This window comes from Pseudochaenichthys georgianus, chromosome 4, assembly GCF_902827115.2.
Source record: "Pseudochaenichthys georgianus chromosome 4, fPseGeo1.2, whole genome shotgun sequence".
NCBI classification, from domain to species: domain Eukaryota; kingdom Metazoa; phylum Chordata; class Actinopteri; order Perciformes; family Channichthyidae; genus Pseudochaenichthys; species Pseudochaenichthys georgianus.
In genome coordinates, this window is record NC_047506.1 from 40,672,576 (window position 1) to 40,690,188 (window position 17,613).

Consider the following 17,613-nt stretch of genomic DNA (forward strand, 5'->3'; position numbering starts at 1 on the left):
AAAGCTTCCGAAGCGCGTCCTATCCTCAGTTTATCCTCGCAAATGCCTTTTTCAATAAGACTCTGGTCAATCACTGCAACGAAGTCGGCGAGCTAAAGTCTTTTCATTAACGCTTTGTAATTGTTTCTGAAGAAGAAATCGGGCATGTCATTCCGACAATCGTGTTGCCTCTGGTCGGGGTCACTGCGTCGGCATTCTTTGCAGATTTCTTTTCTGTACCGATACATCACCCTCTCCAGAATATGAAACAACTCCGAATTCACTGTGTCCCTAAACCGAGACTTCTTGACCCGAGGAGTAGCATCAGCAGCAGTAGTACTGCAAGATTCGGGTTTCCCACATGGTGGTGTTGCTGGTGGACTCTGTTCCTGACTGCAACTCGCGGGGGGAGTCTTGGCTTTTCTCTGCTCCATGGCTAGTTTACAACGGTCGTCTTAGCGAGGTCCTTCGTTTTAGATGATTTGCTGAGTGGAGGGTGGGGCTCATTGCGTTGAATGGGGGAGTCAATTATAGAATTGAGAGTTTTTAGAAAAAAGTTCTTTAAGCGTTGTAGCTTTTTCATCTCATCTCCAGCAATAGGTCATAATTTAAGAACAAGTAATAGTTTTGTCAAGATTCTACAGAAAAAAGTCAAAAGTATAGTATGTCAGAAATTGTCATTGTGTCATTGTGTACAAATAGTATGTTGAAAATTAATAAGAAAAAGAAAACTCAATTCAATACAAATTAATGAATATTTTACCCTGTTCTAAAGTTTTGCACCCCTTAAAGAAAAACCCCTTCCTTACCAAGTACTTCATATTATACCCTTTGTTAAGTGTTGCGTACATCAAGGTGTATCTCAAAGTATCTTGGTAGCAGAAAATAACTAAAATATGTAAGTTTATCAGAAAAGAAAAAACCTTGTTTATCTGAACAAGTGTTGCATACACCAAAGTGTGTCTAAAAGTATCTTAGTAACACAAGAAAAAAGAGAATAAAGCGTTGATGTTAACAAAAACTGGATTGTTCCACTGAAATAATAAATAAATAATTTCAAAAAGTGCTCTTAAAAAGAACAAATGTATTCAGATAAAGTATTTTGTTAGACTATTAAGTCCACGATGGTTACATTTAACCCCTAAACCATTTGTATTATATGTTTGTTTTCCTAATAAAGCCAGAGTCACCTGAATTAATTTTGTCTCCATACCTTTTATTTTTTACATTTTGTAACAATCTTAAAACATTTGTAGAGAACAAACACTGTGGTTAAAATGAGTGTCTTTATGACGTCTCTCACACACAGTTGGTATTTTTCACAAAATTCATTTTTAAACACATCATCTTGATACAGAGATAACACATTTTCGTAAGACAACCCCGACACTCTTTTTACATAGGTAGAATACACAATGTTTTTCTTTGAGGGGTCCTTAGTTTAAAATGATCTGGTGAGGAGGGTGTGACTTGTTATGTTGAGTGGGAGTCCTCTGTAAAGGTGAGATTCTTTTTCATCAGTATAATGTCCATCGATGTCTGACTCTGTTTAAAAAGTTCTTTAAGCTTTGTAGCTTTTTCATTAATCATTTTCAGCCAAGCAGTCAGTGGCACCCGTACAGATGTCTGAAAAACTCCACATGTAGAGTTAAAATTCTCCAAAACAAAATCATCAGAGGGGTCCTTCCCCCGCGTCTCCAAACGGCTTGCACGGTAATACCATCGCCCCGATGGACCGCTTTTAGTTTCCCAGACGGTGCTTGTCAGGACTCTTCTCACTTCTGGCAGCGGGGAAATAACTCTTTCTTCCTCCACATTGAGGGGCGGCGGTGAAATCTCTTCTTTGATCTTGCATGCTGTCTGTGTTTCTTTGCTTTTCTTTGCAAATATCTTGTACACCGCTGGTTCCACTATGGTTTCTTGATGCACTACAGTGGTTGCGTGGAGATCTCTGGAAGACACCAGAGTTAACACAGCCCAATCTGTTGAGGTCAGTGTCGCTTTAACACTGCGGGGTCCATACGTTTCTCCATTCTTCAGATTGTAGAAATGCAGTTCATTCCCCATATAGTTGAATACATAACCCCAAACATCGCCATTTTTCAGAGTCCATTCTTCATGAAGTTCTTCGGCTGGAGGCGTCTGAATCCTGCACAGATATTGCATTTGTTTCTTGATTGGCGCTCCGGACTGATGGCTGTACGTTGTCACAGGCGTCTCGCTGATTAAACCCATATCTATGCTTCTCTTGGCCATTTTTCTTTTTTGAAAAGTGCCTTGGTGATTGGAAATGACTGGCCTGTTATTTAGTTTGAGCGTATTTATTTTTCGTCTATTTCCATCCCCTTACTTTTAAATGTTCTGGTGAGGAGGGCGGGATATGTTATGTTAAGTGGAGGCGGAGCCCTTGTACAAGCTGGAGGCTTCATGGAGTGAAATGGAGCAGAAACACATTCTTTATGGGTACAGCAAAATTCTAATATTATCCCTAGTACAACCTCACACAAAACTTAATATTGGGTTTCCTTATAGTGGTGTAAAGTAATTATAAAAAGACAAAGATCATGTTTTTAAAATTGTTTTATTATTTCCCCTCTTCAGAGAGACTTTTCTTATAGTTAGTAAAAAAGTAATTACACATTAGTTCACAGTCGTTACAATTAAAAAAGAGAATATCCTCAGGTATCACATTATACAATTACGACTTTTTGAGATATTTTCAACACAATATACTTGTAACTTTTTTTTATAGGGCTTCAGATATTTTGCATGTCTGCATAAACACGGTTTCATCTTTCTTGAAACTGTCCGTTTTACAAAAGAGTGAAGAATAATGGCTGTTTTTAAACATTTGACAGATTTATGCTTAAATTCTCTGAGAAAGTTACTGAAAGATGCACTTTTGTGTATAAAAGCTGAAAAGTAGATAATGAAGTACTTTGTGTCAGTAGATTTCGTTAAGAATCTGACTCTTAATGTCAGTTTGTGATTTTGAGGCTATTTCAGTGAAAAACAAGGCTGTTTTGAACATTTGCCAGATTTATGCTTAAAAGATACACTTTTGTGTATAAAAGCGGACCACTAACATAAAGTACTCTGTTTGAGGAGATTTCGTTCTGACTCTAAAAAGGCAAGTTTTTTTTTTTATTTAAAGACTTTTTTACAGACACTCGGCAGATTTATGTGTAAAGATTTAGTTAAGAAACTCTTAACCCCCCATCCCCCGAGAGCCAAGCATAATCACCCCCCTGCAGTAGCTCGGGTGTGAACCCCATACAGAATGTCAGTCACTGCGTAAAACTTTTTTAGTGACACTCTGCAGATTTGTGTGTAATTCACTCACAAAGGAACTGTAAGATACAATTTTTATACATGCAAAACCTGTCATTTTGGAGAGACCATCTCGAGTGAGCTATAATTTGAAAGTACACAACCGGGGGGGGGGTGGAAATATGCCCCTTCCTTCAGACTTCCTTACAGAGCCCCTCCTCCAACACACATGAGCGCTCACATGACCAGAAAGAGGCTGTACTCTGAACCCGGCCCCGATGCTGCATTCGTTTCTTGACTGGCTCTTCAGACGGGTAAGCTGTCACAGGCTGGTTAAACCCCATTCGAGGCGTCTCTTGACATTTTTCTTTTTTGAATGGTGACTTGGTAAGTGTAAATGACTGTCTTTTTTAATTTAGTTTGAGTGTATTTCTATCTTCATCTAATTCCACCCCCACTATCTGCTGGCTTCATAGCCACAGGAAGGGGGGTGGAGAAAAGGGGGGAGGCTGGGAGGGGACGGGTAGACAGTCTCACGCATAACTTCAAAGAGACACCTAGATTAACATCAAAGGCTTGCACCAGTGTGAAATCACACCTGCCTGTTATAGCACCTCACATCAAAGGGCAAAACATCAAAGGCTAATTAGATTAGATAACAAAGGGCTCTGAGGGACAGGGGCCAGACAACATAACTTCAAAGAGTCTGCCTTAATCAACACATCAAAGAACTGTACAACAAAGGCACTACACAGGGGGGCTTTTCACACCTACCTGTTATAACACACATCAATGGACTAGACTACAAAGGGGTGTGAGGGAACAGGGGCCAGACAACATACCTTCAAAGAGTCTGCCTTAATCAACACATCAAAGAACTGTACAACAAAGGCACTACACAGGGGGGCTTTTCACACCTACCTGTTATAACACCCATCAATGGACTAGACTACAAAGGGGTGTGAGGGGACAGGGGCCAGACAACATACCTTCAAAGAGTCTGCCTTAATCAACACATCAAATAACTGTACAACAAAGGCACTACACAGGGGGGCTTTTCACACCTACCTGTTATAACACACATCAATGGACTAGACTACAAAGGGGTGTGAGGGGACATGGGCCAGACAACATAACTTCAAAGAGTCTGCCTTAATCAACACATCAAAGAACTGTACAACAAAGGCACTACACAGGGGGGCTTTTCACACCTACCTGTTATAACACACATCAATGGACTAGACTACAAAGGGGTGTGAGGGGACAGGGGCCAGACAACATACCTTCAAAGAGTCTGCCTTAATCAACACATCAAAGAACTGTACAACAAAGGCACTACACAGGGGGGTTTTTCACACCTACCTGTTATAACACACATCAATGGACTAGACTACAAAGGGGTGTGAGGGGACATGGGCCAGACAACATAACTTCAAAGAGTCTGCCCTAATCAACACATCAAAGGGTCTCGCAATGGGGGCCGGGACTTAGCTCATTTGCATAAGTAGGGAGAGGTGTGACCTGTCACACTACCTGTCACTTTTTGGATTGAAACAGCATGGTTATAACTACTCTAGTGCTCCAACATATTGTACATGATGGGCTGGGACTGGGATTGTACGTAATGGGGGTGCGACATCTCTAACCGGCTGACCAATCACAACAGAGCTGGCCAGCTAACCAATCAGAGCAGACTGTGCTCTGGTTTCAGACAGAGGGTGAAAAGAAGTGCTGCAGCACAGGCAGTATGAGAACAATAAAGAGCTTTTTGAAGTTTTGAAGGAAGTTTTTCCTTGTACGATGTGAGGGTCTAAGGACAGAGGGTGTGTGATATTTTGTACAAACTATGAAGTCCACTGAGACAAATGTAACATTTGAGATATTGGGCTATATAAATAAACATTGATTGATTGATTGATTGATTGATTGATTGATTGATTGATTGATTGATTGATTAAAGCATAGAGACATGTCCCAGTAGAGACACTACGTACTGATATGAAAACAGCGAATGAGCATATGATGTTCTCTTTAAGTTTGTGACTTTAATCGCTGAGATTTCTTTTCTTTCAAATTCATGACTTTTAATAGTCTTCAAATAAATAAAATATTTTTTTTCTTTAATCCCAGAAGAGTTTTTTCTCTGTATTTTACACTATCCACCTCAGAATCAGAAACGGGTTTATTTCCAGGTAGGTTCACACGTACGAGGAATTTGACTTGATGTCATGGTGCATACATAAAATATAAAACAAAAAATCAAAAAAAGGTACACAGATAGCGAACTATGTTAAGAACACTGTAACAAAAATATAGATAGATAGCAATAAAATAAAGCAAAATAGAATGCAGTAAATATGAAATATGTGCAGTAAGCAATATTTGAACAATGTGTGCATTAATGTGTGCATTAATGTAATGCGTATAGAGTCTGCGTTGTGGCTGAGGTAAAGTGTCAGTGGGGGGGCCGGGCCTTGTTTTTACCTCCCATTCTAATCATAAAATATATTGGAGTAACGTTTCTGTTATAAATCTTTCAGAACATGCTCAACTTCTCCAAGGCTTCTGTTGTTAATGCCCCGTGTGTTTCCTGTCCCTCAGGTCATGGAGATGTCTGCAAAGAGTGTGAAGCATGTGACTCTGGAGCTCGGGGGAAAATCTCCCCTCCTCATCTTCAAAGACTGTGAGATGGAGAACGCAGTGAAGGGAGCACTCATGGCAAACTTCCTTACACAGGGACAGGTCAGCTTTCTTCCTCTGTTGCATCCAGCTCAATCTGGTTGAGTGCATTCTTTGACGGCTTTAAAAGCTCTCTTTTCATTGTATAGGTGTGCTGCAATGGGACCAGAGTGTATGTGCAGAGGGAGATCATGCCGCAGTTCCTGGAAGAAGTGGTGAAGAGGACCAAGGTCATCCCTGTGGGTGACCCGCTGCTAGATGACACCCGCATGGGAGCGCTGATCAGCAAGCCCCAGCTGGACAAAGTGCTGGCATATGTCAACCAGGCCAAGAAAGAGGTGTGTTTATAACTTGAATGATCCCTGAGGAAGAGTTGAGCAACTGTGGAGGAGTGTTTATCTGAGATAAAGCAGCTGTGATAGCAACTGACCTCGAAGCAGATATGAGGTTTTAATATGCTTATCTTAGTTCCATAGTTAATATTTCACTTTTTTTCAGGGAGCCAGAGTGCTCTGTGGAGGAGAGCCTTTTGTCCCCAGTGACCCTAAATTGAAAGGGGGTTACTTCATGTCACCCTGCGTTCTTGGTAAGTCTCCTGGAATATTCTCCAGGTTGCCTGGATATTTTGTAACCCTCTTTAGAGTGGCGCAGGAATGGGTTCTTAACCTGGAAATGGGTTAGCATTTTAGCAGCTCCCTCGCCTTGAAGTCAATGGTTTTTGGTTAGATTCCCAAAATAAAGTCTGTGGTGAAGACCAGTTTACGAGTCACATTTTGTTCCTCAACAAAAGATATGTCAGTAAATACTCCACTGGTGAATATATTACCATTTCTTTAAAAACAGCAGTTGCTAACAAGCGACCAAAAGAGATTCCTGAACTTCAGTAGCCGCCTTTAGCTTAGCGGTGGTGACCTGCAGCCAATTAACTGTGTTTTAGCCTAACATTAGCTTTATCACTGCACCACTCTTCCTTTACACAACACGCATGTCCCAGAATGCAACATATTGAACATCTGGTGCTTTCCAACCCTACACAGATAACTGCAGAGACGAAATGACCTGTGTGAAGGAGGAGATCTTTGGTCCAGTCATGTCTGTGCTGCCTTTCGACACAGAGGAGGAAGTGATCAAGAGGGCCAACAACAGCCCCTTTGGATTAGCCTCTGGAGTGTTCACCAGGTCAGCAGAGTTTACACACAACACACTTGAGTTGCACATTTCTCTGCAGTCTGTTGCAACTGCTTATCGCTGACACTCTGCTCCTGAAAATGGTTAGTTCTATGCATTCCTTTATTGTTTTTGGAATTCATTTTGCAACAGAGGCTTTTCTGTGGTTGGAGCTGTGTGATCACATTGCATCCAGAAGAGTAACTCCCTTTTGTGCTCAAAGTCAGAAACATGTTCTTTTCCTCTGCATGCAGGGACATCTCTCGAGCCCATCGTGTGGCTGAGAACCTGCAGGCAGGGACCTGCTTCATCAACAACTACAACATCAGCCCTGTGGAGGTGCCTTTCGGAGGGTACAAGATGTCAGGTAGGGTGTTTAGGTGGTCAGTCAGCACTTTTGTCATTGTTAGATATACAGCTCATCAATAGCAGTGGTAGTTCATATTGATATAAAATAGCTGACTGGAAATTAGCATTGCAATGTGAGCGAGAGAGGAGAATACAAAAATACAAAGAAAAGCAGAGAAAATATATTAATAAGCTCATTGGAGCAGACTACAGTTGTCGCCCCCTAGTGGTGTTTTACATTTAAAGCCCAGTGAGAGAATGCTTGAAGCTGTCGATAGGACATTTTGATATAACATACTGTTAACATACATGGATATAATTATTTGTGTGAAACAACTTGACTTTAATTATATTCTGTAAAAATGTATTGATTGTAACTTTATTGACATTTTATTTGGAGAGCAAATGAAAAAAATATTTAGGTCAGGTTTTATAGCAATCGACATTTTCATTGTTATGCTGTGTACATTCTAAATCAGTAAACAAATGCTGCTTATATATATATTGCCGTTAATAATGAATGAAAATTACAAAGTCTTTAATTTAGTTGAAAAATGAATGAATGGTTTCTTTCTGCTTCTGCTTTAAATGATTTCATTTTGCATTTCCAGTAATCTTGAAAGATATGCTATTTCCACCTCCTTCTCAAAACTGTTTTGTGGATTTAGAAACAATTCAGCGGTTTAATGTTTTACAAAAAGTAAAGAGGCCCCCAAACAAATAATGCTTTGGGAACCCTGTTGTTTAGAGAGACTAAATATTCTTACTGAATAGCTGTGGGCGTGGTAACACCTCTGCTGATATTCCCCAGGCTTCGGCAGAGAGAACGGCCAGGTGACCATCGAGTACTACTCCCAGCTGAAGACTGTGGTTGTGGAAATGGGCGACGTGGACAGTCTCTTCTAGAACTCACCAACTGTGCGCTGCTGATGCAGAACTGTCATCAAATAATTCTGGCTTCAGTCATGTGCTAGGCAACACACATGAGAGCACTTTCTTTGCACTATGTATGCTTTGTACTTTTGGAGGGGCAGATTTGTTTCAAATGCGCATGTAAGAAGTGAATACTTTACTATCTCTAGGCAACCAGTGGACCTACTTTTCTCTAAACCAAGTATATAAACACAAGCCTATATGTCAAACTAACTGCTTCATAAAAAACACTTGCAGCTGATATGTACACTCAATGAGAAATGATACTATAGTGAAAGGAACTGTGTGAACAGGTTTCTTTTTACTGTATGCTTAACTAAAACACTAAATAAGAAAACAAATGCCTTTTTTCAAAAATAAAAATGTTTTAGATACTAATGCTTGGTTCCTGTTGGCTTTTTTACTTTTCATAAAAGATGAATTAAGAACAATGGATGACACAATTATTAGAAATCACCATGAAGCTCTTCCTGTTATTTAAAACAAGACAGTTATTCTTTGTATTCAGTGGCAGGTCATTAGGGGCCGGTGGGTTACAGCTCCACCTAGTGTCAGCAGAAAGTTAAAAATGTAAATAATAATTACAAAAAAATACATCTTAAAATATATTTTACGATCATGTTTAATCATCTGATTCGTCTGTACATTGCTGTTTTAGTCTGTTCTTCTAATTAGTGTCTACAGTGTCCTTTTGAGCCGTTTTGAGCGACGTGGGTCAAGCCCATAGACTGGTCAAGCCCCGATCAAGCCCCTAGGTTCATCTCAATTGAGTATTTCACCTCCTCCTTTCCCTCAATCACGTCCCTTCCTTGCGTCTTAGCTCTATCTATGGGAGCTGTTCCAAAATATTTAAAGTTGGAACAAAGTATAAACTACACAACACAAGTCTAATGCACAGCAATCCATAAGATAAGTCCGATATTTTCATGAAAACTCCCCAGGACTCCGGAGTTTGCTGCATGAGTTGCACTGTATGATCGCTGGAGGACTGGGCTGTCACTCAAAAACTGAGTAGCCAATGGGGACGCACCCCTGAAAGTCCCACCCACCTGGGACGTTTGTGTCAGAATCGAAAACAAAAAATTAGGGAGCGCAAACGAGAGAGCTGCAGCGAGAGCAAAAGTCTGATCATTGAGATCTGCAAACAAAAAGATATGTTAAAGCAAAGAAAAAAGACTTATAGTTTACATGATTACACAAATGATTTGTTTGCAACTTAGTTTTATTTTTGAAATTACATTTATTTAGCTTGACTGAGTTTTTTTTCTCTTAAACTCCTAGTTTTGCTTGATTCTGAGAAAATGTTGCTTTATCTTTATGAAACAAAACTAATCCCATACATGCCTACCCTCATACCCTACTTTTATAATTTTCTAAAAAAAAAATCTATCGATTCGATTTATGTTTCGACTTTTGAAACTACAAGAAGATAAGGAGGACTTTTACAAAAAAGTAATAGAGATTTTTGTCCAGAAAGATAGGCAAATGGACTTCATCTTCAAGTCAAGGTAAGACCACAGTTTTATTGAAAATGGGATCTTACTAAGAGAGAACAATTCAGTATTTAAATGATAAAATTACATTTTTTGGGTATCCTTTTGTTGACCTGTCTGTTTAAAATTAATCGAAGCATCAGACTAAAATAGCTTTTGAAAATAATATTATATTTTGATTTAGGTCAAAATATAATATTTGGAAACCTGAAGAGTCAGTGCTAGTGCCTCACCAGCCATGGACCTCGCTGCACTTCACTGCAGAAGCTTATAATAAAAATCTACGTTTTTTGTGCCTCACCACTTTTGTACATATAAAAACGCCACTGCTAAGATGACAACAGAGACTTTCGACCCAAAACCAGCTGTTGACTTGGATGCAAGCATCTAATCGCAGACTCAACCAGAGAGAAAGTAGTAGGCCTACATCATCAGCTACCATGTCTGACAGAGAGGAAGACAGTGAGGAGAACAGTCAGGAGAACAGTCAGGAGGGTAGTGATGACAGCTTGTAGGATTACTGGTCGTGCTAATGTTGTCTTGTGTTCACCTCTGCATGTGTGTTCTGTGCTCACCTCTGCATGTGTGTTCAGTGCCGTGTGTCTGGCAAATAAAGTCAAGACCCCCTCAAAAGTTACGGTTTATTTCATTTTAAGGATGAGCACCAAGCAACATCTCCAGGTGCTCCTTTGAGAACCAGGGCAAAAAAGTTATGTGCACCCCCTGATTATTAGAATATTTCCCTCTAAATCTGGGCTGCAGTCGAATAGTCCAAAAATCAGCTCCTAAATTCTAACCCTATCGTCTATTCCTTGACCTCTGAGTGAAACGTCATGGGGTTAAGGGATAGTGGATAGGAGAATTCAAAAGGATTTAGGAGGAGAGACTGCGGTACTTGCCCTATACTATTGCATACCATTACATTAATCAAGGAAGGACAAGTACCTCTAATATGTATGTAATAACAGTAGGCCTACTAAGTTATTCCACCCTGCATGTTTAGTATGCGTACATTTCTGTGAAGTAAAAAAAGTGTATCAACAAATTCCATGCTTTTATTTTGACATCTTGAACCGGAAGTGTTTATACTTGGACAGTACATTAACATTTCGGCGTTTAGCTTGTAGTTCAACAATGCAGGTAATATTATTGAAATGCCTTTATATCCATTTACAGTATGCGACTTTTTTATATTTTCACGTGCGTTCTAATTGAAGTTGTACTCGCATACTTGTATGCTTTGCTCCTGATTTACGTATGTGGAGACTACAGCTAGCTAGCTTGCTAAATGAGACACAAACTAGTTTGCTTTTAAACCAGCTTTTGTTAGTTAAACATGAATGAATTCCTACTTATTATAGAGTTAAACGGACATTTATTTGGTGAACAAAGCCTGTCCTTATTATTTTGTTTGTTAAGTGTGAGTATTTATCAGGCAGCTTTGCTCCTTTCTCCCCTCAGCAGCGGGAGGAGAAGCAGCTGGAGGCGGCGGTGGAGTCTCTCATCTCTCGGGTTGCTCACGTGAAAAACGCTCTCCTTATATTCATTTTTAAACTGGAAAATGAGTACGAGCGATTAACATGGTAAGGACATTTTTTTTAATGAACAAAATATATTAGTTTGTGCTGTTTAACTTGTCAATACTAATTTATATTATCATAACCGATCCCTTGCAGATTGTGTAAGTTTGCCCACATACAAAGAAATGAACAGTCTATATTTTTAATGGTAGGTTTGTTTTAACATTGAGAGTAAGAATATCAAAAAGAAAATCCAGAAATTGACATTACATAAAAGATAACAATTGATTTGCATTTAACTGTGGGAAATAAGTATTTGATCCCCTTGCAAAACGTCAGACGCTTCTTGTAGTTGGTCTCCAGATCTGTGCACATCTCAGGAAGGATGTTGGTCCAGTCCTCTCTGAAGATCCTCTCCAAACCCTTCAGGTTTTGAGGCTGATGCTTTGCATCTTGAAGCCTCAGCTCCCTCCACAGATGTTCTATGGGATTAAGGTCCGGAGACTGGCTAGGCCCCTCCATCACCGACATGTGCTTCTTCTTTAGCAGCTCCTGTGTTGCCTTGGCCGTATGTTCAGGGTCATTGTCCTGCTGGAAGACCCCTCCATGACCCATGTTCAGAGTCCTGGCTGAGGGAAGGAGGCTATGGGCCAAGATCTTGCGGTACATGGCCCCGTCCACCCTCTCCTCGATGCAGGAAGTGGTCCTGTCCCCTTAGTAGAGAAACACCCCCAAAGCAGAATGTTTCCACCTCCATGCCTGACAGATGGTGTTTTGGGGTTATAGTCAGCATCCTCTTCTCCCAAGCCTTCTCTGAATCATTCAGAGGTTCGTTGTCAAACTTCAGACGGGCTTCTCTCTTCTTCTTGATCAGGGGGCCTTCAGGCGCTGCAGGATTGGATCCATGATGGTGTAGTGTGTTACCAATACTTTTCTTGGTGCCTGTAGTCCCAGCTGCCTTGAGATCATTCACAAGTTCCTCCGTGTAGTTCTGGCTGACCCCTGACCTTTCTCCTGATCATCAAAACCCCACGGGGCAGATCTTGTGTGGAGCCCCAGCCCGAGGGTGACTGATGCTCATTTTGTGTGTCTTCCATTTCTGAATAATCACACCCACTCCTTCTCACCAAGCTGCTTTCTGGTGGTCTTGGAGCCAATCCCAGCCGTGTGCAGGTCTACAGTGTTGTCCCTGAGGTCCTTAGACAGCTCTTTAGTCTTGCCCATGGTGGAGAGGATACTTTTTTAAAGGCAGAGGACTTATATAACCGGTCTTAGGTAGCCACAGTTCTTGTTTGTTGCAAGGGGATCAAATACTTATTTCCCACATTTAAATGCAAATTAATTTCTTTGTAAACGGGTAGACTTACAAAATCGGCAAGGGATCACATACTTATTTCCTCCACTGTATGTAACTACTCAAAGACTTATATATATAATATGCACTATAATGGAATGTTTGACAGTTGAGCATTTTGATTTGACTCACACTGAGTTTAATATGAATGTTCGTCTTTCAGACACCGGCAACAAGATACCGTATTACCATTCGAGCTTCAACATTTAGTACAATTTAGAGTTACTTATACCTAACCTGAGTTTTTTCAGTTTATTCTACTTTATATAAAGTTATTCAAACTAGCTCTACATTTACCAGTTGTGATTAAAACACATGAATATTAATAAAAGTAACCCAGTAACTCAATATATATATATACGATTTTAGAAATGGGCCATAAAGCATAAGCAGTACTTTTGGTACTTTAAGTATATTTTGATGCTAATACTTTTGTACTTTTACTTAAAGGGGACCTATCATGCAAAATGCACGTTGTGATGTCTTTTCTCTCTCTTTTCCTCCGTACCCAAATCTTAAAAAACGGGGGCACAACGAGCGGATCCAGATTTGCTGCCGATCTGATGGCAAATCGGCAGCACCCACAGAAAGTTGCTATCAGAAACAATGCCTGACGTGTTTTGGATGTAATCTCGTCTTTGTTTACATTAGCAAGCCTCGCTAACACTCAGAGCTAACCTGTACTGGAGAGCACATGTGTTTAAAAAGCAGGAAATAAAAAAAGAACTCACCTTGTGATAAACCTGCCAGACAAAAAGCATTTGAGCTCCGTACTGTTTCAGAAATAATCCTTGATGTGGTTTAGAACAGGATGGCGTTTTCTCAAAGCAGAATTTTTCTTCGGTAGAATTCTGATCAGGCATTAGCTCCGCCTTCTCTTTTTCTCTTTTTTTCAAGCTAAGGACCCAAGATCTGCGTTTCTCTAACAGGGCTGCAGAAGAGGGGTTTTGAGCAGTACGAGGCACGGCTACAAAGGGGGATCTGTTTGGTATTTTAAGCAAAGAACTTCACAGACATGTTTTGTATAGGTATGGCCCTGCAATATATGTTTCCAATATAGCATGATAGGTCCACTTTAAGTAAGATTTTGAATGCAGGACTTTTACTTGTAACAAAGTACTTTTAAAATGTAGTATTTCTACTTTTACTTAAGTAACAAATCTAGTACTTCTTCCACCTCGGCATTTCTGAGTGACCAATCTCTCTCTGGTTGAATTCTCTAGTAAAGATTGAATTAAGTTATCTCAAAAGAAACAACATCTAATTATATTTGTTTGTGGATTGTCCTAACTAATTAAACCTTCTCAAATAAATATGTAAGCCCTGCTTGGTGAGTGGATGGACGTGTTCTACTGCGTAAAAGCAATGCAATGAAACATCTCCTAATTTCTTTTTGTCATCAAATAGTTTGTAAATCCGTTTCCCTCTGACATGAGGTGATGATGTGCGTTTGTGTCATTCAGGCCGTCGGTTCTGGACAACTTCGCTCTGCTCTCTAGTCAGCTGAACACCATCAACAAACTGCTCAAGAACGAGAAGACGCCGTCCTTTCGCAACCAAGTCATAATCCCTCTGCTCCTGTCTCCAGACCGGGATGAGGATTTAGCGGTGAGCTTCAAAGCCGCCGTCTGCATTCTGCTCCTCTGATGTGACTTTGAAGACATCTCTCTGACCGGTCTGTTTCGGGCTCTGCTTGTTCTCCCCACAGAAACTCACTGAGCAGCGCGTCCCGGTGTTCAGCCATGAGATTGTTCCAGACTACCTGCGGACTAAGCCTGATCCAGAGGTGGAGGAGCAGGAGAAACAGCTGAGTGTGGAGGCAGCACGGATTGGCCCGGAGGTGGCACAGGTCAGATGGTGCTCACATGGATGCTGCCCTACTCCTATTCCGAAATACCAAGCACTTTGCTGGACTTAAATATAAGAACACACCAATTACTGGTTGAAACTGGCTGCTTTCAGCTGATTGGCTGATGAGTGTGTGTGAAGTCAACTGCATTTACAACTGCTGCAAGTCCAAAATAGGTTTTGGAGAAACAACCTCAATAACAACAAGATGGTTCAGTGACATGGGGACAATGTAGTTATGGAATAGTCAATGTTTCATTATGAACATTATTTATTTTAAATGTTCCATGAAAGGAATTTTCAAATATGTTAATGTAGGTGTCGAATATCTTTAATTAATTACGTAGAAACACTTTTAAAAGTTAGAATCTAGAATGGTGAAACTCAACTAACATGTTGAACTTTTAAATCATTTCAAACTTGATTTAAATAGCACTTTTCATACACAAAGGTAACACAAAGTGCTTCACAAACCTAAGACATAAGCAAAAATGATACCAACACCTACCCCCCTTTCCCATGTAACAAACTATTTAACATGTATTTTCCTATTCGAAACAGAGGAATGAAAACGTTTGTATTTTTCACATACATGTAGATGTACACCGCACACACACTTGACCTCTCCATTGAATCCATCCTAGTACTAGGAGCAGTGGGCGGCAATTTTACAGCGCCCAGGGAGCAATGCGGGGGGGTGCGGTGCCTTGCTCAATGGCACTGCGTCAGCGCCCAGGATTTGAACTGGGACCGTTCCAAGTACCAGTCCACACTCCCTTGTTTTGTCTGTTAGGGGACTTGAGACGGCCAGCCTTCCGTTCCAAAGCCAAGTCCCATAAATAAGAACATGTAATACCAACACAGGACAGGATCACATAAGAATGAATACAATGGAATGAAAAGACAAAACAGTGGGTCTTGAGTTGGCTCTTACAAGTATGAATTCACTTGCCAAACACTGCCGAGAGTTCTTTCCATTTGTAAACCCCCCCCCCCCCCCCCCCCGATGATATTCTTCTCAACAGAAACAGATCCAGACTTTGAACAAACTGTGTTCCAATCTGCTAGAGAAGCTCAACAATCCCCGTGACGACAGAGATTCAGAGACTGCCGGTGTGTTTCACTCTCATCATCATCTCATCATCTCAAATGTATTTACACACTTCAACGTGTTGACACTCAATATGTTCTGTTCCCAGCAATCCGTCAGAGCAAGCCGTCCTTCAACCCCGCGGACACCAACGCGCTGGTCGGAGCGGTGGCGTTTGGGAAGGGGCTCTCTAAATGTAGGCCCCCGGGCCCAGTGGCCCCTGGACACCCAGGACAAGGGCCCATGATGAGTGGAGGTCCCACCTTACAGCAGGTCACCATCGGGGGCGGTTCTGGCCAGCAGGCAGGTATGGGAGGCCCCGTGGCCCCTCAGCAGCAGGGGCAGCCAGGTAGGAGGCCTGGAGAGCTGGGTTAGTATTCTCCTGTCTCACTGTTCAGCACACTCATGATGTTAGGCCCCCAGATATTTGATTTAGTCAGGGTTAATGTTTGTGTAACGGTGTGTATAAAGTGGTGATGCTGTACACTTATCTCAAAATAACCGAATATTTCAAGGGTACACTTTACTTAGCTGCAAATAAAGTGGATATGTTCCAAATGGTAAATGGACTGGACTTATATAGCGCTTTATCCAGTCTTTACAACTCCTTGAAGCGCCTTACATACTACATTCACACCCATTCACACAGAGCCCCTTACTCTAGGACCTAACACTCACACACCGTTGGCCATCGGGAGCAACTCAGGGTTAAGTATCTTGCCCAAGGATACTTCGACATGTTGACTGCATGGGCTGGGATCGAACCCACAACCTTCTGGTTGAAAGACGACCGCACTCCCCCACAGCCACAGTCGCCCCCACATGAGTCTAATTTGAAGTTGTTGCATATTATTTATTCTCTCCCTTTCTTTTCTTTCTCAGGAAAAATACCAAGCAGCATCAAGACAAACATCAAATCTGCATCCGGGTCGATTCATCCCTACAACCGATGATCTCCTCAGAAATGACATGTTCACCAGACGTGTTACATTTCAGAAACACACATACAGCAATGACATTTGTAAAACTAAACCTGTATCCTTGTATATTTTCCTGCAAAAGTAATTTTTTTTGTTCTCACTAAAGCTGTTTCTTTAAACGTTTTCCAAAAATAAAATGATAATATTAGTGACCTTTTATGGTGCATTGTTGATACATTATCTGAGCCACTAGAGGGCAGTGTGTCATCATGTATGGACTATAATAGCTTGTGTTGGACATGTTCTCTTTTCAATCAAATATGTTATTATAAGAACTAATTGGCTGTGTGATGAACACACAAAGATACTTCATTATTTGTTCTGTCTGTATGTGCACTTCAGGAGAGTAATATTTCTGCTAATTTTTCAATTAATTCTTGCCATTTTAAAATCTAAACAAGTGAATTGCGTTGCCTGTTTCTTAGTATTACAATCAGGCCGTGTTGCCACAGCTCTGTATTATCAGACCTGTAACATTGTGGTAATTGAACATCACCAGTGTTCTGTGTTGACATGGACAGGACTCCCACCCATCAAATGACCATCCCAACCTTTCAGACACTCACCATGATCTGATGTCTGCTCGGCATTTCTTCTTCTCTAGCTGCTCTTTGCCCATGTTGCAGTAGTACCAACAGTGAGAGTAATGAGGGTGGACGTAGCTCTGTGTGGCCTGATAATGTCAAAGTGTTTAAGGGGCCACATGAGGAAGTATCGGTGCTGACGTGTGGGGGCCCCTCTCTCCACGCCGGCTCTCTCTGTCCACTCCGATCCCTGTCCTGCTGCCCAGCACAGTGACCGTGCTGCTGTCACAGCGTGCGGCCCATGGCTGACCTACATACACCCTCTGTCCCCAAACAGGCAGCCGTCTCGCTGCGTCAGCCGCCCGGTCAGACGCGCTGCTGAGACAGCTCAAAGCTGCACAAGGTCACATACTGTGTCCTAGCTCATA

At 41.2% G+C, this 17,613-nt stretch overlaps 2 protein-coding genes across 3 annotated transcripts in view; both read left to right on the forward strand.

Moving 5' to 3' along the window:
- Positions 1 to 8,754, forward strand: part of LOC117445033 (4-trimethylaminobutyraldehyde dehydrogenase-like) — a 19,710-nt gene extending 10,956 nt beyond the window's left edge. Inside the window, exons 4-9 of the mRNA XM_071203037.1 lie at positions 5,788 to 5,991; positions 6,078 to 6,266; positions 6,427 to 6,514; positions 6,966 to 7,107; positions 7,350 to 7,462; positions 8,255 to 8,754. Of these exons, the coding sequence (XP_071059138.1) occupies positions 5,788 to 5,991; positions 6,078 to 6,266; positions 6,427 to 6,514; positions 6,966 to 7,107; positions 7,350 to 7,462; positions 8,255 to 8,349 (831 nt within the window). The 3' untranslated portion in view covers positions 8,350 to 8,754. The remainder of the gene's footprint in view (positions 1 to 5,787; positions 5,992 to 6,077; positions 6,267 to 6,426; positions 6,515 to 6,965; positions 7,108 to 7,349; positions 7,463 to 8,254) is intronic.
- A 2,179-nt stretch (positions 8,755 to 10,933) lies between these two features.
- med8 (mediator complex subunit 8) lies at positions 10,934 to 16,818 on the forward strand. Of its 2 annotated transcripts, none has more exons than XM_034080204.1 (7): positions 10,934 to 11,009; positions 11,331 to 11,452; positions 14,207 to 14,351; positions 14,452 to 14,592; positions 15,617 to 15,704; positions 15,791 to 16,051; positions 16,564 to 16,818. In XM_034080204.1, the coding sequence occupies exons 1-7, from the start codon at positions 11,004 to 11,006 to the stop codon at positions 16,632 to 16,634; spliced, it is 834 nt and encodes a 277-aa protein (XP_033936095.1). In that variant the 5' UTR covers positions 10,934 to 11,003; the 3' UTR covers positions 16,635 to 16,818. The 2 variants fall into 2 exon arrangements, with proteins under 2 accessions (XP_033936095.1, XP_033936101.1); XM_034080210.1 differs by having other exon boundaries at positions 15,791 to 16,030.
- Positions 16,819 to 17,613: the final 795 nt, after the last annotated feature.

What these genes read in the sequence shown, in the direction of transcription:
- med8 (XM_034080204.1), top strand. An exon ending in TTGGCCCGGAGGTGGCACAG is followed by an intron (nt 14,593 to 15,616) that starts GTCAGATGGTGC and finishes TCTTCTCAACAG; the next exon opens with AAACAGATCCAGACTTTGAA. An exon ending in CAGAGATTCAGAGACTGCCG is followed by an intron (nt 15,705 to 15,790) that starts GTGTGTTTCACT and finishes TTCTGTTCCCAG; the next exon opens with CAATCCGTCAGAGCAAGCCG.